The following is a 20,307-nucleotide window of genomic DNA, read 5'->3' on the forward strand; positions in this document are numbered from 1 at the left end:
TATCCTACACCAAGATCACTAGCAACTCGTCTACAACTGTGTCCTTTACCTAACAAACTAATGACCTTAACGCGTTCTTCCAACATCAAGAACTTACGCTTGGAAGCCATGATGGTTAACTTGAACTGACAATTTACTTTTCTATAATCTATGAACGTCTTATAACGGAAAAATTTAAGAAGAGAATGACTATCAAAATGTTTGTCTTTAATAGGCATCGTAAATGATATGAAACCGTTAATTTCCTTAATGAGTTTATGAAAGCCCCAAATTTGTCGGCAATTAGTACATTAATCGCGAGTCACTTAAATACAAAGGCAAATTTTTACACTTTTGACAAACTGTCAAATGCATTAAAGAAGCAGGCGACTACCAATATGCAATGCATGTTAAATAAACAAACAACTGCTATCGAGTGCAATAAACTGTCACTTGCCAATATCTCCATAGCGACCGACGAGTCCACTGGTAAGATGTGTATCACGTGACTACGCAGCGTCTTGGCGGCTATTTTGTTTTTTGAAAGTTGCGAAATCGTTGATTTTTATGATTGCAGTGGTCGTTGTAAGCTATCAAAATGGAGATTTGGGAATGTAAATGGGTGGTCGTTGGTCTTTGTTCACAGGTGGGCTTTATTCGCAGGTTCAATATATAGTGAAATCGTTCAGGAGGAAATCGGTGTGGTCGTTATTGACTGTTGGTCGCTATTACCAGGTGGTCGCTCGGGCAGGTTGGACTGTATGTACTATGATTTAATTGAATTGTTAAATCAGTTTTTTGTTTAAATGGGAACGTTGGATGAGGGTAATATTACATTTTTATTAAATTAATACAATGGGTTACATGTCAGTACTTTTAAAATAAGATTGAACAGTTAAATGTATCAATTAAAAAAAATATTTTTTATTATAATACTTAGGAAGAAGAAACAAGTCAATCTGTGCTAGGTCCAGACAATAGAAAGTATGAGAGAGCACATCCTTGGCTTTATTACAGTGCATCAAAAATGGTTTACTGCTGTAAATACTGCGAGTTTTACGTTCGTAATCCAGTGACAGACCATCCTTATGTTGCACGTGGTGTACATTTGGGTAAACATCCCGGGCGTAAAATGCGGTTCCATGAGAATTCAGATAATCATCGTAAAGCAGCTGACAAATATTTTGCACCTAATAAGCAGTCTGTTTTGGATATGGTTAAAGTGCATGCATCTGAAACTTCTTGTGAAAAAGATCTCTCTGCTTCTAACTGCATGAAAGTGCTGTTTAAAAGTGCCTATTTTCTGACAAGAAAACGTTGGGCTGTGTGTGAGAATTTGGAAGATTTTGTGAAAAACTTTCTGGGAAAAGACTTGGAAATAAATGCTGTTGTCAAATACTTAGATTTAAATCCAAACATTGCATATACCTCCCCTTTATCAGTATAGGAAGTATTAGAATCCTTATCGTTTGTTTTCGAAGATGACATCTTACAAGATTTACGTTCAGCAGCATGCTACGCCTTAATGGCAGACGAATCAACAGACGAAGGAAATAGAAAACAATTTGCCATTGTTGCCAAGTTCCTCTATCAAGGAAAAGTTCAAGATGTTTTTTTTAGGTTTGGTGCATGTCACCTCAGCTACTGCTGAGAATCTAATGTTATCCATTGAAAGGTTCCTAATTGCCAAGGGTGTTCCATTGGATAAAGCAATTCTGGTTGGTTTTGATGGCTGTTACACGATGAGTGGAGAAAATAAAGGTATTAGTTAATATGACTTGTAATTTTTTTATAAATATTGAATACCAATGTTATATAATATGTTGACAATTTATTTCATTTTAATATTTATAGTAGAACAAAACAATGTTGCATTAAAGTCGTGCATGTTACATTTTGATATAAGAAATGTATAAATTTTGATTTGATACAAAAACATTTCATCAAATTCAATTATAAACCATAGCAAAGTATATTGTTTCTTACAGGCCTTCAAAGAAGATTCAGACACATTGTTCCTCATCAGCTGTATATACACTGTAGAAACCACAGACTGGCTTTATGTGTAAAGCACCTGGTCAAAGATTATCATGTCCTGCAAGATCTGGATGAATTACTTATTGCAATTTGGAAGCTTTTCAAATACTCTCCTCAGAGATATGCAGTATTCCAGCTGGTTCAGGAAACCTACAAACTCGCTCAATGGTCCTTCATTAAGGCAGTATCAACAAGGTCAGAAACTTTCAAAGTTAAAACTATTTATTTAAAAGCTGATATATATTATGAATTTAAACAATTTTCATAATAAATCATATAAAATCAAATTACTTATTAACACTAAATTATAATTATGTTTAAAATATGTTCTATTGGAATTTGCTAGACTAGTACACTTAAATCAACCTATTTCTGAATAAATCATACCACAATACATTGAAAACTTATAAATGCCTGATGAAATTTATCAACAAAAAAATGTATCAACATGTAAACTGTATTTAAACAATTATAGGTGGCTCTCACATGGCCGTGCGTGTCAGAGGTTGCTGGACCGATTCGAACCAATTATTGATGCCTTAGATACCATTTACAACTTGCAACGTGATCCTGAAATCTATGGTCTGAGACAAACACTAGCTAATAAGAGAATGATTGCTGCAGCTGCAGTTTTATGTGACATGTTAGCCCATGTGTGTATTTTCAGTGATAATCTCCAAGGGGATGTTTACTTCACTCTGGTAAATGAGAAAGCTTCAGTGAGTATTATTATATCACAGTAAACTATTATAATAACTGTGATAAATCATTAAGTTTGTATTCTATTCATATAAGTTGTGGTAAATTAAAACTTGTATGCAGAGTTTGAAATCAGTTTTTGCCAACAATTGACTTCCAAATGTTGAGCAATTTTATTTTAAAGCAGATAGTAATTTCATAGCATTAAACGTGCATTTTTTCAGGCACTTGTAGATAAACTTCATGATCTTATAGAGAGGTTTAGAAGAGTTGGCCAGGGTGAAGCTGATATTGGTCTTCAATTTTCTAAAGTGGAATGTCTGTGGCAAGAAATCGATGACAGAACAGACTTGTCAAGACACCTAAGGTAATATTTTCTTTTTAAACAAAATACATGCAATATGTTGTATCTATAATCTTTCCGCTGAGCAGAACTAACTTTAAATTTATGGTCAATGATGTCACAGTAGACACTATTTTAGATAATTCATAACACATTCTTACTTACAGGGGTCCACCATCAGTTACCATCCACCAATTTGCTGAAGAGTTTGCCATCCCAATCGTCCACTCATTGATTGGTGAGATTGAAGATGCCTTTCAGTGCTCTGAGGTGCTGCAGTCCTTCGCAGTATTCAATTTAAGAAATGTTCCGGATAGTGTGGCAGAAGTTGTCAATAACTTTGGGCAGGTTTGTTTCATAAATAACAGTTACATTTTTTTCTGATTAAGCGTTTATTAATTTATTGATAGAACACTCACTTAATTTAATTGAAGGTCCTTTATAATATAAAATATTCATTACTTCCAATCTGATTGATGTATTTGAATATTACAATAATCCTATGGCATTCCCTTAATAATGCTAAATGTCATATCCAATCATGTAATGAAAATGTTTAATTAATGGAAAGAATGTATTACAGAGTAACATGTTCTGTGCTTTGTATAGTATTATAATTTATGTTTAAAGATCAACGGATCCGATTTAAAAATCCTGAAATACACCAATATTATGGGAGATTATAACGTTTAAATGCATTTCCGTATTATAATTCGATTAAAACCATCGTATGCAGCGAGTATACAGCCGATAACTATGCCTATTTTTCGCACTTCGTGATCGAGTCGACATTTTTGTTTAAACCGGAAGTGACGTATGAGTTAACCACTTGCTACGAGTTAATAACAAAGGAAACGGTATCAGCTTTTGTCTTTTTAAAGTATGTCATATAACGTGTTTTTATTTTTCGTAGTACACACACACAGGACACCGCATCTTGACTGTTTAAGTATTTAATTATAATTTAATCAGACAAATATAAATGACACATTGAAAAGATATAATTATTCCCTGAAACTGATCGACGTACGAATGCCAGTCCAAATTTACTAACCGTTCAAGTTCAACACTTCAACAACGTACTAGTTGAAATAAATAATGTTGTTTTGAAATGAATAATTCTTACGTAAATGGTCGCGTCATTTAATACTAAATGACCGAGAATAGATGTTTTATTTCTTTTGCAAGTATCCTGATATGGCCATTTTGTTGAAACCCGATGTGTTCCCTGCACACGATTTTTTATGGTAAATTGATCTCATTTATGTCGACATTCACTTCAAAGTTTGGATGATCTCATTTCTGTTGTTTTTTTATAAATATTTTTAAATAATTAGTCTTGATTTTATATAAATATGACGCAATTGAATTTTTCTAAACTCTCCACGAGCGAGGTGACTTAATATTATTAATGAGAAATAGCATGTCAAATTTTTACTCTCGATGTTTTTGAAATGGAGAAAACATTCCAACACAACAATATATATGTAGCATACAAGTTTATTGCAACATCTAAAAATATAAATTACCACAGACGCAACAACAGAACAACTTGTAACCTGACGACAAGTTTTAGAAAACTGGACGGAATAAGTAAATGAGCTTTACTAGCACAATGTTGCAATGCAACTTGTTATGGAGTCAAATTAAGTACCTTTAACAAAATGACTTTTAAAACATCTTTTACAGACCAATACAAACACACAAAAAACACTACATGGTCCCAACATTTAAAAATAAAGGTGTTGACATTAACATTTTTATACTAACAGTATAGCACACAATGGGAAAAGTATTATTACAGCATATTTGTCAAAATAATACATTCACATTTTTCAAAAAAATCATTGTAGTTGCTATGTTAATTTGAAACAATACGTGATCAGTGCTTCAGCTAGGTTCTAATTTGTCAAAAGGGCATATTCGTAGACATTGTCATATAAAACTTGTGGCATTTCATGTTTTCACGTCGAGTCTGCACAGTCTTATCAGGGACACAGGCTAATATGGGACGAGATATTTTGCGCACGCTTTGCCCCATCTTTCCAGCGCGAGGATTTTTAAAATTAATAACAAACATATATGGCACAGGCTAATCTGGGATGACACCTTACGCACGTACACTAAACCCAGCTGGAGCAATACATGACAAATGGCATGCCAAGTTGTTTCCAATTACTGTTATTAATTAAACCTAGAGCGGTGTAACTGCACTGCTTCATTCTTTAAAATTTTCTTCGCAGATGATGCTAATGGTGGTGGAGAGAACAGAATGGAAGAAGATGCCTGCTTAGCAATCCGGGTGCTCTTGAACTGTTGTTTTAATTGCAGCAATTCAACCATTAGCTCTGTGACATAATCTGAAAAAAGCATCAACAATTTATTTTTTACTACTTGGTTAAACTATGCACATTGAACAAATAAATAAAAATACACATATTATGCATAAAAAACAACAACAACAGTCAACTTGGTCAGTTTCACTGTTAGGTTTTTGCATATTATATATTAGAATGCAAATTTTCTATTTCGCTTAGTAGGACCATTACCATAATTGCAGGCCTCTTTAACAGGTTTCACGACATGGTGTCCCGCCTTGTACTTTGGATACGAAATCCTGTAGCGCTTTTCGCCGTTCTTGGTCTCTGCATGTTTCCTGTGCGCATTAGAAACGGAATGCAGGGCTGCCAGATGCAATCTGGATTACAAAAAATAGCCTTTAATCACAAATTATATAAACAATTACTATTTCATATAACAACAAGGCTTGTCAACATAGGATGACATATGCCCCCTTTTTCCAAATTTGTCTAAACCTAAACGCAAAGTGTTTTTCCACATTTTTCGAAACCTAAACGCAAAGTGTGACGGAATTTCAGACAGACGGACAGTGCGATCACTATATGCCTACCTTCACGGGCATAAAAAGGAACTAAAATCATTTTCACAACTAATGCATATTTATTATGGACATATGCTCATGGGCACTTGATGGTTTATGAACTGCAAATGACAATGTTTATTAGTCAACTAGGATATTAATTTTACTCGAATTAAAGATCATATTTTTGGTTGTTAGAATTTTCGCAACCAATGCCGAATGTAAAAAAACCCAAACCGCATCATAATCAAATGTTGTTCTCATTAAACTTGCACAAATATTTATCAATCGTGTATGAAATAAACTAATTTTTGCCTTAAAGTTGTAGTTTTATAAATTATTACCACTGGACTATGAAAGACAAAAACAACATGCCTGCGCTAACTCTTCTGTAGATATAATATTAATTGTTCACAATTCATACCTCTGTTTCATTGCTGCGTATGAAAAGCAGACAAATTTTGGCGCAAATTGGCAGACCACCTTGTGTTGAGCCTCCAGCATCGAGGTCTGTTCAGCTGGTGACAGCATGCGAATGTCAGAGAGAAGGCGCTTGCTTCCGATGACCAACAGTAATTCCTTGTGCGCCTTCGAGCCTAAAGACAAGTAATAGTCCAACTTTCATGGCAACACATGTCATTGAACAAAATTTCATAATCATTACATTTACATTAATCGGTTGTTAAATATATAATCCAATAAATGTAAATGAAACAAGGGCTGTTTGTAAAACATGCATGCCCCCCATATGGGCTGTCCGTTGTAGTGGCAGCCATTGTGTGAATACGTTTTTGTCACTGTGACCTTAACCTTTGACCTAGTGACCTGAAAATCAATAGGGGTCATCTGCGAGTCACGATCAATGTACCTATGAAGTGTCATGATCCTAGGCAAAAGCGTTCTTGAGTTATCATCCGAAAATCATTTAACTATTTCGGGTCACCGTGACCTTGACCATTGACCTTGTGACCTCAAAATCAATAGGGGTCATCTGCAAGTCATGATCAATCTACCTATGAAGTTTCATGATCCTAGGCATATGCCTTCTTGAGTTATCATCCGAAAACCATTTTACTATTTCGGGTCACCATAACCTTGACCTTTGACCTAGTGACCTCAAAATCAATAGGGGTCATCTGCGAGTCATGATCAATCTACCCATTAAGTTTCATGATCCTAGGCGTATGCGTTCTTGAGTTATCATCCGGAAACCATTTTACTATTTGGGGTCACAGTGACCTTGGCCTTTGACCTAGTGGCCTCAAAATCTATAGGGGTCATCTGCAAGTCATGATCAATCTACCCATTAAGTTTCATGAGCCTAGACATATGCGTTCTTGAGTCATCATCCAGAAACCATTTTACTATTTCGGGTCACCATGACCTTTGACCTAGTGACCTCAAAATCAATAGGGATCATCTGCAAGTCATGATCAATGTACCTATGAAGTTTCATGATCCTAGCCCCAAGCGTTTTTGAGTTATCATCCGGAAACCACCTGGTGGACGGACCGACCGACAGACCGACCGACAGACCAACCGACATGTGCAAAGCAATATACCCCCTCTTCTTCGAAGGGGGGCATAATAATTATAAAATTAAACAACATTTTTTTCTGAGCACAAATGACCCACTCTTTAGGCCTTTCTAATGTTTGCAATGTTAAATTTGGTAAGATCTTCTTTTGGACACAATGTTCAAAGATTACTTTTAAAGGGGGACTGTGCGATTTTTATATGTTGGTACATTTTAATATATTGATAAAATTATGTTACGATGACACAAAATAGGCAATACAAATTATACATTGAAGACGAATTTCATAAAATGCAGCAAAGACAAGTTAGCGCTGGTTAAAGCCGATGCCGACACTTTTACTCGTATTTGTAAGGAAACGAAATTGTGTCTTTGTGTCTTATGAACTAATCTGCACTAAAACTAAATTTAGATTCACATTGTACATGCATTATATATATGCTGGCGAATTTGGCTGGAAGCCATTTTCAATTTCAGATTTAAATATCTGGCTTATTTCGCATTTTTCGACACATGTTCTTCTTAACTTTTATTTTAATTTATATTGAAATATATGTATAATAAGTTGTTCAGACATTTTATAAAAATTCATAAATAGTTGACAAAATCGTATAGTCCCACTTCAAGGCCTTTGTAGATCAATTGAGTAAAATAATTTTAAAAAAATCCATAAGCAATTGTTAAATTAATATTATTTAAAAAAAAAAAAACATTAGATATAAAAACTTCATAATTACTGGGTTAAGGTTAACAATTTAATACAACCAAATTATTTGACCATGAAAGATTTCACAACCACTAAAATACACATTTCATTATTCAGTGACATTTTTGGACTGGCACCTGAAGAGACTACATATATTTATCACAACATATTTCATCATACCTTTCTTAATCCAGTTCCTCTGTATGGGACTATGGAGGCACTTCGGAAACAAGTCTCCGTGACCTTCGTGTATGTCGGAAACATGGTTTCCAATGGACATCCATCTCGCGACCACCATGTCACCATTGCCAGCACTTGAAGCTGCACAATAATACAGGTGATTCGCAATTGACTGAGCCCACTGTCCAACTAGTTCGCACGTTTTTTTCTTTCCAAGTGCCATCAGCTTCTTTTTGATCCCTTAAAACAAAATGAATTGGTTAAGCAAAATGAATTGGTTAGACAAGTTCTCAAATAAAATGTATATAAACACATATGTTTATAATACTGATATATTTGTTTGTAAATATTAAATGATGTTTTTTCAGTTGTTTGAACAGTTTTCAACAGTAGTTCAGTCATTCAATGGCGGTCATGTACCCTTTTAACACTTTTCCTGGGTGACCTTGTGCACCAGAAGCAACTTAATAAATTAAAAGATTCTCTTTTAATAATAAGAAAGTTAAAAAGGTACCTTTAGCCATATGCCAGGCATCAAACCAATGGCGAACCCGGCCCATCTCCTCTCTCATGAACTTCCTGACTTGGACATGGCGGTCAGTAACCAGGTCTGATACATTTAGCCCGTTGTTGAACAGGTTTGAGAGTGCCCGCTTGAGACCTTCCAGCTCCATGGCATTGCTGTTCTTTACTTCATTACTCTGAAATTTAAAATTCACACATGCCTGATTACTTTATGTAACAACATTCACATAGATATAACTGTTATAGCCTGCTTCATTGTTTTGTTGTTTTTTAGGACTTCAATATCAGAACGACACCATCACAATAACAATAATTAACATAATACCATCAGGTGACATAATACTTTGTTCACTTTATGTTATTGAATAATAACAGATTGAATGATATATTTCTGCATTACACGCACATAATTCTGAAATGTGTAAGAAATTCTTTCATCACTGCAAATCGCAACCATTACAACTCTTTTATATATGACAAAATCCATTTGTAAACTAAGTTCTGCTGTATATTTGAGATTTTAATGGCGATGTTATTTTTTAACTAGAGCTTTGTCACAGACGTGAAGAATACCCCCACATGCCGCATTGACACAGAATATTTTGCAATAGGGAACCCATGCTGAATGTGTAAAACACACTTAGTGACCCCATGACCTAGTTTTTGGCCCAGCAAGGCCCATGTTCAAACTTGTCCTAGAGATCATCTAGGTTAAAGTTTTGACCAAGTTTGGTAAAGATTGGATGAAAACTACTTAAATTAGAGAGCGGACAACATGCTGAATGATTTAAGCGCACTAAGTGACCCTGTGACCTAGATTTTGACCCGGTAAGACCCAAATACAAACTTGACCGAGACATCATATAGAAACAACTTCTGACCAAGTTTGGTGAAGATCGGATGAAAACAACTTGAATTAAAGAGCGAACACTGAATACTGACTAAACGACAGACAGACTAACCAACAGACAAACGGACGAGCTGACTCTTTTATACTTCGTTTGTGGGGGTATACTCAAGCTTTGTGTTGAGATGAAACTAGTTTCAATTATTGGTCAATAATACTGCTTTACTGGCATGTCTGTGCCCTTAAAATTGTAAACATACCTGAACAAGCTGCACATCAAGGACATGTCCAGTTTCCAGGTCCATCAGTGTGTAGGATCCATACTTGGATGTATGGCCTGGGGAACAATGGCGAGCATCACCTCCTAGCCTCAGAGAACGGCCTTCGCACATCTGGAACATTTTTTTCTGGGTTCGTTTCCAGATGTTATCAACTGCTGTTAGGATGTAAGATGACTGGATGCGTGTGAATGTTCTGTATTTAATAAAAGGCACTTTGAGAAAGTCCAGACAGTTCAAAAATTGTCTTATTGAAACGCCACTAAAAAATATTGCTCCAGCACCAAGAAGGTTTATGAGAGGTGTTCCATTGACTGTCGGAGCACTATCCCAGTTTCTAATGTGACCGGTTCCGCAGAGAGTGGAAATCTTCAGCTGTCCCCCACGCACCGACTTACGAGTAATGGAACATTTGTCGCCGCAAACACTGCACATAAGCAGTAACGGGAGCAAACAACTCTCATATACAAAATAAGGTCTGTCAGGATATTCAGGATTGCTGTTCCTGAAAGGAGATTACGATGCAAAACTTTGAATTTGGTTTACATGTTAACTTAACGATTACTATGAAAAAAAGTTGAAAATGAATGCATTTCTTACAAGCAAAGTATAGGAAATTCACAGACATTTACAATAGACACATGTATACATGTTTGCAAATCAAAAAAAAAATGCTTATTGCCATGGCACTCATCAAAACATTTATACACGGACAAGATTTATTAACTAATGCATAGAACTTCAGTTTTCTGTACTATAAAAGAAGATAAACATCATCAAAACATTTTAATATATCTGTTAGTTGTAGTAAACTGACATGTTTCTATCATAATTCCAGTTTAACTTTGATGATAAATGTTATATAGTAAAATGCATCATGTTTCAAACATAATTCCAGTTTAAATTTGATGATACATCTTATATAGTGAGATTTTCCAAGAGAGTATGTTAGCTATTGACAACACACATATATAATTACGTACAGATAAAGGTAGCAAATAGACTGCATGGTGTTTCTAAAAATATCAGTATAATTGCACAAAGTAGATTGAGTAAAAAGCATTCATGAACATGCCATTTCTACAAGCAAGTCTATTTTAAATACATACCAAACCTCCTCTTCTTCCTCCTCATCATCTGACATCAATTCCTCCTCAGAGTCATAATCAGGCTCCCAATCAGGATCCTTCTCTGAACTGTCAAAGTCATCATCATGGATATCATCCTCCGTGTCTTCCTCCTCAAAGTGTCCCTCGACCTCAGCCTCAGAATCAAATAAAGCCGGTTCAGTAGCCGAGTCCACCATGTTGGCGATAGCCTGCACGTTTTTGTTTTTCCGGTCTGGTTTTATGTTAAAACCCTTATTTTCAGTTGGTCGAAACACTACCGTCTGTAATTAAAACATAAGTTTTTGCTACAGTGTATGCATACTTTTTTTGTTATAGAATAATTGATTGAAATTGGTGGCTTGCATATCTGCATGATTTAAACTAAAAGGGTAAATATATACACAATTCAAACATATGTTGAGTAAAAATATGATCAAAATGATGTAACATGCCAAGTTGCCAACTGACAGAAATCAAATTGCTTCTTCCTTTAATGAAGTAAAAAATGTGTGCTTAACATCCCTAAGCATTTAATAAATACATTCTGTTCAAAATAATAATTAACTTTTTCACTAGACACTGTGAATTGTGATTGGAAATTTTGGAACAGAATATTGTTTGCATTTATTATTTAGTGTCCTCACCTCTGTAGTCTGAGTAGCTTTTGAACAATGACTGGGTGTCAACAAATCAGGTTCGTCAAGGCTTGCAGGAGTCTCCGCGACTAGTGATTCTGCAGACAACTCACTCTCTGCCAACTTCAGTACCTCATCCACCTGACAAATAATGACATGATATAATAAATCAGAGTTTCATACATGTGTTGCTGTACCTTTGATATTGTTCATTTTAGTAGATTTTATATCTAATTATAACTGGCAACAAATATGTGTGTTCTAAAAACACTGTATTATGTGAATTGAGAATAAGACATCAAACAGGGAATGGACATCATTTTGGTGATTTTCTCAAACAAAACTATTCATTTCATGATCTACATTTATTTTTGCAATATAATATTAGTATCTTTAATTAAAGCTTTATACCGGTAAGCAATTTTTCATGACTATTCATTAAAAATTATTTTATTTTTTTTCATTTTAACTGTATTTTAAAACTGTGTCCATGCGCAGCATTATGGCTCATTTCATGAGAATTTGTTTTTTAATTAATAAAAAAATCAAGTTTTGAAGAAAAATCTATTTAAATGATGCCAGTATTTATGCAAGTATCTGTTTTAATTATAATTTGTCAAACTAAATAAATACAATATATAAAAAAATATCCCAATTAAAATAATACAGTGTTTTAATTAAAAGAAAGCATAAAGACAAGAGACAAGAATAAAATTGTAGATTGTTGTTCTCAATTAAAATGTTATTTATATTTATGCAATTTATTTCCTATCTATTTATTAATACTGTTCTATCTACTAGTGCAGTATGTTGTATATTCAGTTGTTATGATTACTGCAGTCTGATAATCTGTTTGTTTTATTACTGTCTGTGCCAAATACAATTTTAAACAGTAGATCACTGATAACAATACTTGACTTTACAGAAACAAAGAGGAGCATCTATTTTATGACACCAGCTTGATTTATGGCAGCTGTAGGGTGGTAATACACCACATTCTGCCAACTTGGTGCCTTGTTGGCATGGTGATTTGTAAAAGTTCAGCTAGTTTAGTGACCAACTTATTTTGTACAGAAACCACCTAATTGAATCAACTTTATAAATAAAATATAAAAATGATAACCCGAAAAAGCTTATTTAATTTTACACATATTATAATGCTGTCATTTATTTTCTACAAGATTTGTAACACAAAATTGTAAAATAAAGTAAACTTTGTATTCATAATAGTAAAACTACATGTTTTTCTTTTTTCCACTTCAGAAATTAATCAAACAACACACCTTTAGTACATTGAATGCTATAATGAAATCTCAAAATGGCTAAAGCCCATAAGGAGCAAAATGAGTTTATTACACTGAAAACTGTTTCCAATGCAATTAATGCATGTAACAATATTAATTTGAAAATATAACATTTATTCAGTCTTCATGCCAATTATAAGCCAGACATCCCGGGTCTGGTAAGATGTTATTTGGGCTTCTAGAAATTAATAATTTATATAGTCAGGCTATTGGATTTTTCTCCTGTTTCTAATATAGAACAATGATTTTGGCTAAATATATTACCCTGAAGACTGAAATTGAACTGTTATTTAAATTATCATGGCACTACCAGTAGCCTAAATAGCCATCAGCTACTAAGTACTAGAATCAGTTGCTGTTCAATTTATGAAAACACAAAAAAATCAAGATGCATTTTATGATTCACACTACATGAAGAATAATTGGTATATAAATAATAAAACACCTGTAGGCTTCTAATTCAAATTTCTTTTTTATTCTTTTAACAGTTAAATGGCACACTATTTCTAACTTATCATCTCTTTTTCTAAACCAGCATTAATACATTATTGGAAGTCTGAATGGATTTACTAAAAAGCCCTTGCGTTTTCACATTTTAAACAATAAAAAGACAAGCAACACATTATTAATTGAATTTTTGGTAAATAGGTAGAAAATATGGCTTGTCAGCAACTGCTTTACATTAGAACTTGAGCTAAATTAACCGTGGTGAAAAACAGTAAGAGGTCGCGGTGGTGTAGTGGATGCGGTGTCCGCCTAGCGATCGCGAGTTCCTGGGTTCGCTCCCTACTCAGGGAGCTTTCTCATTATCTCCTCCATAGACACCAAGTACTGGTTCTTCCCAGGAAATGGACTCATTAGTGTCCACTGCTTGAAATGCTAATTGTGTCGACTAGCAGTATATATAGATAGATACATTTTTGTATTAAGATCGAAATGTGTCGATTTCAAACTGATGCCTATCAAAACACTTACAATAAATAATTAGATCTTGCCGTACTGCCAAAGTCAGTTTGGTTACTAGCTGCCAACTATTCTAACTACATACAATGATTTTTAATTCAAAAGTATTTTTTACATTGTCAGTGTTTGAGCTTTTTGAAATAACATAGAACTTGTGGTATTAATATGCATATCTGATCATTGACCTTATTAATTTAGTTCTTACCGTTTTGCGATTTCTCTTGGCAAAAGCACCATAGGTGTCACGTTTCCGTTTGGGGGCTCCTAACTCGTCTGGCTTTAGGGCTTTCGGCTGTAATGCCTTGAAGTTGTCCGTGTCAGGGAACAAAGTTGGCACTGCATCAGGATGCAGCGACAGTCTCATCCCAAAGCCCGCACTCGCCATCACACTCGGGGGGTGGACAAAGCACTTATCCTCAAAATGTTTTATGCAGAGTTTTGCATATTTGCTTGGCGTAAAGTCAACCACCTTTCCGTCGATAATCCTTCGTGAATTCACGGCTAGAATCCATTTTCGCCTAATACTTTCGTCCTTTGGGAAGCCGAAGAATCCTTTCTTCTCCGTTTGCTTTTCAGGTCGAGCATTGCAGCCAAACGCTGCACATTGCACCATCTTATAAATCAGTTAATCCTCAATGTCATGTAAAAGTTCGACTCGTAATCAACACAAAAGAGATTATAAATTAATTATATGCAAGTGAATGATCAACACAATCCTGTAATCCTTGAAGTTTTGAGGGAAATTTGCATGCTTCAGTGCATAGACATGGGAATATTCGTCATGCGCTGTGGTGCACACATACGTCATCGGGGTAAAATAGCGGCGAAAATTGCCGAACGCGTTACGGAAATTCCCGATCATCAAAATCATCGTTTTTTTAGCTCTAACTTTTTTTATTTTTTTTTATTTTTTTACTTTGTTGTTATAATATGGTATTACTTTATAAAATATGAACAGTTAGTCAGATTTCTTCTGTTGACCTTTAATACTAGTTTAATGATGAATTAAATTACAAATTTGTTAATTCATTATATGTACTGGTTTAATTTTTGAAAGTTGCCTATAAGGCAATTAGCAAATCATTACGGCAACACCAAGGAAGATACCTTCAATGGGCATAGGAATGTTGCAAATCCTGTCTATACAAGTGCTCAAATTCTGTGCGAGTTTGAAGGCTTCAAGCATGAGATGAGATCCATAAAGTACACATTTTGAGTGAATGTTCAGTTACATGCTGCCTCTTTTCCTTTTGTGTTGACAGTTCAAAGTTATAATAAGCTGTTTATAGTTTTGAATTATATGTTTATTTACTGCTTATTAAATGTTCTCGGTTTTACTAATAATTTCATAAGAGTTTTGAGTTTATTTTATTATCTTATATTCTTATTTGTTGGTTTAATTGTTCTTTATAAAAACTAACATGATTGAATAAACTAAATTTTAAAAATTAAAATAATTTCACCATCTACTGGTACTGCATTTGTATTTTTTTTTTTAATTGAGCTTTACATTTGTTGTAAATTTCCTCTCCATTTAAATTATAATATTTGCAAAGTAGTAAACGACATATTGACATTATAAGACAGCTTTATTAATATCAAAAAAGACATATCAGTAATTATACACTAACATACAAATTCAGTAAAATTAGTTATCTCTTAAAATACTTTGTTGTGAAATTAACTTTATATTCTGATTTATTATCATAATCAGTTTGGTAATTGATGGCTTGTACTTTCAGGAGAAATGCTACAACAGAACAGTTAGATGACCCCCAGTTTCTATTACAAACCATCAGAGAAGATGCTGTCCTCAACCATGATTACCCAGCAATGCAGTATTTGGTCTTACTGTCAGCTCTAATCCCAACTTCAACTGCTGTGGTTGTGAGAGTCTTTTCTCTTATGAATAGTGTCTGTACACCTCTAAAATCATCGTTGAAACAACAGACACTGGAACATATTTTACGTGTAGTCCACTGTGGACCAGAACAACTTACGAGTGCCCAGCTTGATAAAGCTTTTGCTCGTTTCAAACAAATTAAAGACAGAATGATTGACTTTTAGACAAACTCTGACAGTACATTAAGAAAATGAGTAAATGTATATGGCTGAACAAATAAAGTCAAAACATACTGATATTTAAGTGGTATTTTACTTTGTACTTGACCTAAAATGAAAAAATAAAAATTCCCCCCATATCCTAAAATTCCCCCTGCTATGGGTAGCGACCTGCTTCCCCTAAAATAAATTGAGGGCCCTGCACATGCATGACAAATATGAAGTTGCTATCTTCAATATAGCAAATGTTATTACAAAATGTTAAAGTTGGCGCAAACCAACCAACAGACCAACCAACAGACCAACTAACCAACAGACAGGGCAAAAACAATATGTCCCCCACTACTATAGTGGGGGACATAAAAATTTGGTGCGCGTAATACATTGACACAACGTTTTTTTGGTTGCTAAATTGTGAAAAATCCATTTCGTAATCGCAAATCTACATAATTGCCGCCATTTTGTATTGCAGAAAACTACACCCTATAATGTTATAGACTGAAGGGGCCATTGTCGAAACAACAAATAGCGAGTCAGGGTAGGTATGAACAGGGTAGCAACAGTTTTGACAAAAATTAAAAGATGAAAAAAATGTCTTTGTTGGTGTTTTCACGCTTCTTCATTGATCGCAATTTTAGGGGCTGTTTCGACATAAAATGAATGCAGATAAAAGTAGGTGTGAAGGAGTTGTGTTTCGCAGGATAAGGTAGGTGTGAACGGGGTCTTTGCACTTCGTAATTCACATCTTTCATCTAGCAATAAGTAAATTAACTTGTTGAGTAATTTAAGACGCTAATTAGCATTTGAGTCCCTAATTGAAACTTGAGAACGTGAAAGTATGCATTTGCACGTCAGTGTGTATAAATATTTAACGTTCAACAGTGTAATTTTAAACGTTCACTTGCTATTGTCGAAGTTTTTCGACAGCGACATCGACACCGATGATGAAGATTTCAAAGGTTCTGACGCATCAGACATCGACAGAAGACCATTATAGACAACATCTAGACCATCACACTGACCACAACAGCACTTTTTAGGGCCCCCATATTCTCGAGAAAATAATCTTTCAAATGGTCTAAAATATAGTGTTATGCAACCCATGCTCCTGATCGTATAAACGCTCCCTTCTTTAAAAACAAACAATTAAGCGCTCGAGAAACTCAGATTAAATGATTGTGCAATCTTAAAATGGCGGCCATTTTTGGCCCGATTTTCAGGTATTTTGGTCTTGATTTCTTTTTTTTCTCCATTTTGGCTTTTAAAAATTGCATGAGCGCTATACATGGCGGCGCGCTATACAAGGAAATATACGGTAATTGGCATCAGTAAAGGTAAGATTGTACTCAGTTTGGCCATAATAGTATATTGAATTGAAAACCAAATCTTATATGCTTTGTTTTGCTGTTTTCATGAAACAAGTATACATTTTACACCCAAATTAGTAACACACTACAAAAAAAGTACTATACAACTTGTTATACGTACTACACATGTATGTAAAGTAACTTTATTCATTGGTAAATTTTACAATTTTACAATTGAAGTTTTGCACGCAATTTTTTTATGAAAGCAAAATGCAACATTGATTTAATTTCTCTATGAAGCTCTGTGGGTTGACACTAAGTAAATACAATATTGAAAACACTTATTCTCAATTTTAAAGTATTTGTTAGCGTGCAATAAAATACTCAAATTTCCCAAATTTAGTCAAAGCAATGCTATTTTCCCCAAGATACAAGGCCCAGGCCGCTTCCCTATACTTTGAAACCATTATTATTCGTCCGACATTAATTTTCGCCTTTTTCGTCTTTCGACCGATGGATGAATTCAAGATCCTAACGAACAATCATGTCCCATATTTGAAACAAATAAGACTGAATTACCGTAGGCATGAGGCATTTAAATCCAGCGTAATACATGCATATACACAGGGCTGTAAATTAACACTCGCACACTCGCAAAATGCGAGAAAAAAAGATTGCAAGGTAAGTTATAAGCCACTAGTATTTTTTGCAAATAAAGAAATAGTGAAAAAAACGAGTTATATTGCTTAATGCGTTCGACAGCGTGAACGCTAAACCGTAGGTCAATTTTTTGAACGTCCGAATACCCATATGCGGAAGCGCGCACCTTGTTTGTTGACTGGTATACTTATAATACAGATACACAGATGGTATTGATACAAAGAACATGAAACAATCGACTATTCACACTCAAGTTAAATCCGGTTTTGACACAAAGGGGTGTTCATTATACAGTGTACTGACAACTGACATTTCCTGTAAAACGCGAATGCAATAAGGCTGTATCGAATGCGTCGACTTCATTTAGGTATAATAGTGTGGATTAGCGCTAATTGTTAACAACTTTATTACCCATTGTGTGTATTGTGTTTTTCAGGGATGTTGCAGATTATACAGCCTATACGCGGCGAATCCGGATTAAAGACAATACTATTAAACGCAATGAAAATATGACGATTTGTGATCAACACCTGACTGAAATATATTCTGCGCTTTTATTACAAATTAATAAAGAACATATTGATTTGTGTTTGGTTGTCCGTGATTGTCATGGAAAAAGACTAATTGGCAATTGGCTTCGTTGTTTAAAACACTCGTTAACGGTTATTCAGTCCCACTTATCCGCTAATCATAACAAAGAACGTGTCAATGACATATAATAATAAGGGACAGTTACTATCACCTGAAATAACAGACTTGTTAATTGGCATATGCCAAAGTGTCACCTCTCTTTCCACAGCACGATTTTTTCGCAACCGCGTATTACATGTATTATGAACAAACAAATCGGACGTTTTTTTTTTTTTTCAAAACCAGAAATGGACGAATTTAAGAGCGGACGAAATAGTCATTTTTATGAAAAAGGCGAAATTGTGTGCCGACAAAAATAAATGGTTTCACAGTATGCTGAAAGGTATATGGCATTTTTACTAAAACATGACAATGTACAGCACATTATAAAAGAATACAACAAACCAAAAAAATATCAATTAGTTGAAAAAGACTGATTGAATGTAGTGGCTTTCAGTCAAAGCAACCCTAGTTGTTTATACAATGCACAGGTTAAATGGCTACAATGCACTAAAAGTGCGAAGGAATATTAAACAATAATGCATAAATGACCAAAGTCATGTTACAAAGGATCGAATATTTTATGTTTGTTTGCTTGTTAAGTTATATTTGTTATATTTACCACTCCAATCGGTCTCTACAGTGTCCTTCTCCACGATAAAACCGCTCTACATGACAAACTACTCACAATATGTCATTGCAATACCTTCATCCAAACTAAATGTTTTGAGCAGAAACTATTTTTCTACATTAAGAGACAGTGACCTTGAACCAAATGCAATCTCAAGCTTGGTCAGTCTATACTTCCATACGTAAGCTCTACAGCATAAGCAGATGCCCTCTTTGTTGTAAAATTGACATTGACCAACCCCAAATGCAATCTCAAGCTTGGTCAGTCTATACTTCCAAACGTAAGCTCTATAGCATAAACAGATGCCCTCTTTGTTGTAAAATTGACACTGACCAACCCCAAATGCAATCTCAAGCTTGGTCAGTCTATACTTCCAAACGTAAGCTCTATAGCATAAACAGATGCCCTCTTTGTTGTAAAATTGACACTGACCAGCCCCAAATGCAATCTCAAGCTTGGTCAGTCTATACTTCCAAACGTAAGGTCTATAGCATAAACAGATGTCCTCTTTGTTGTAAAATTGACACTGACCAACCCCAAATGCAATCTCAAGCTTGGTCAGTCTATACTTCCAAACGTAAGCTCTATAGCATAAACAGATGCCCTCTTTGTTGTAAAATTGACACTGACCAACCCCAAATGCAATCTCAAGCTTGGTCAGTCTATACTTCCAAACGTAAGCTATATAGCATAAACAGATGCCTTCTTTGTTGTAAAATTGACACTGACCAGCCCCAAATGCAATCTCAAGCTTGGTCAGTCTATACTTCCAAACATAAGCTCTATAGCATAAACAGATGCCCTCTTTGTTGTAAAATTGACACTGACCAACCCCAAATGCAATCTCAAGCTTGGTCAGTCTATACTTCCAAACATAAGGTCTATAGCATAAACAGATGCCCTCTTTGTTGTAAAATTGACACTGACCAACCCCAAATGCAATCTCAAGCTTGGTCAGTCTATACTTCCAAACATAAGGTCTATAGCATAAACAG

The 20,307-nt window shown here is 34.7% G+C and overlaps 2 protein-coding genes across 2 annotated transcripts; one reads left to right on the top strand and one right to left on the bottom strand.

Moving 5' to 3' along the window:
- Positions 1-2,498: 2,498 nt before the first annotated feature.
- On the top strand, positions 2,499-16,131 carry LOC127868217 (uncharacterized). The gene is made up of 4 exons (XM_052409867.1): positions 2,499-2,735; positions 2,940-3,082; positions 3,226-3,406; positions 15,766-16,131. Exons 1-4 carry the CDS (start codon positions 2,628-2,630, stop codon positions 15,793-15,795), a joined length of 462 nt encoding a protein of 153 aa, XP_052265827.1. The 5' UTR covers positions 2,499-2,627; the 3' UTR covers positions 15,796-16,131.
- Positions 5,041-14,897, bottom strand: LOC127868213 (uncharacterized). The gene is made up of 9 exons (XM_052409860.1): positions 14,229-14,897; positions 11,766-11,897; positions 11,122-11,402; positions 9,995-10,517; positions 8,877-9,063; positions 8,363-8,602; positions 6,364-6,535; positions 5,608-5,756; positions 5,041-5,418 (listed from the first exon to the last, which is right to left on the bottom strand). The coding sequence occupies exons 1-9, from the start codon at positions 14,634-14,636 to the stop codon at positions 5,243-5,245; spliced, it is 2,268 nt and encodes a 755-aa protein (XP_052265820.1). The 5' UTR covers positions 14,637-14,897; the 3' UTR covers positions 5,041-5,242.
- Positions 16,132-20,307: the final 4,176 nt, after the last annotated feature.

This window comes from Dreissena polymorpha, chromosome 2 (genome assembly GCF_020536995.1).
Source record: "Dreissena polymorpha isolate Duluth1 chromosome 2, UMN_Dpol_1.0, whole genome shotgun sequence".
NCBI lineage: Eukaryota > Metazoa > Mollusca > Bivalvia > Myida > Dreissenidae > Dreissena > Dreissena polymorpha.

Excerpts from the sequence above, each read along its gene's own strand:
- LOC127868217 (XM_052409867.1), top strand. The coding sequence starts at position 2,628 with ATGATTGCTGCAGCTGCAGTTTTATGTGACATGTTAGCCCATGTGTGT. Across the intron at positions 3,083-3,225 it reads GACTTGTCAAGACACCTAAG|GGGTCCACCATCAGTTACCA; the intron begins GTAATATTTTCT and ends TCTTACTTACAG. Across the intron at positions 3,407-15,765 it reads TTGTCAATAACTTTGGGCAG|GAGAAATGCTACAACAGAAC; the intron begins GTTTGTTTCATA and ends TTGTACTTTCAG.
- LOC127868213 (XM_052409860.1), bottom strand. The coding sequence starts at position 14,636 with ATGGTGCAATGTGCAGCGTTTGGCTGCAATGCTCGACCTGAAAAGCAA. Across the intron at positions 8,603-8,876 it reads TGCCTGGCATATGGCTAAAG|GGATCAAAAAGAAGCTGATG; the intron begins GTACCTTTTTAA and ends TTTTGTTTTAAG. Across the intron at positions 6,536-8,362 it reads GAGGAACTGGATTAAGAAAG|GCTCGAAGGCGCACAAGGAA; the intron begins GTATGATGAAAT and ends ACTTGTCTTTAG.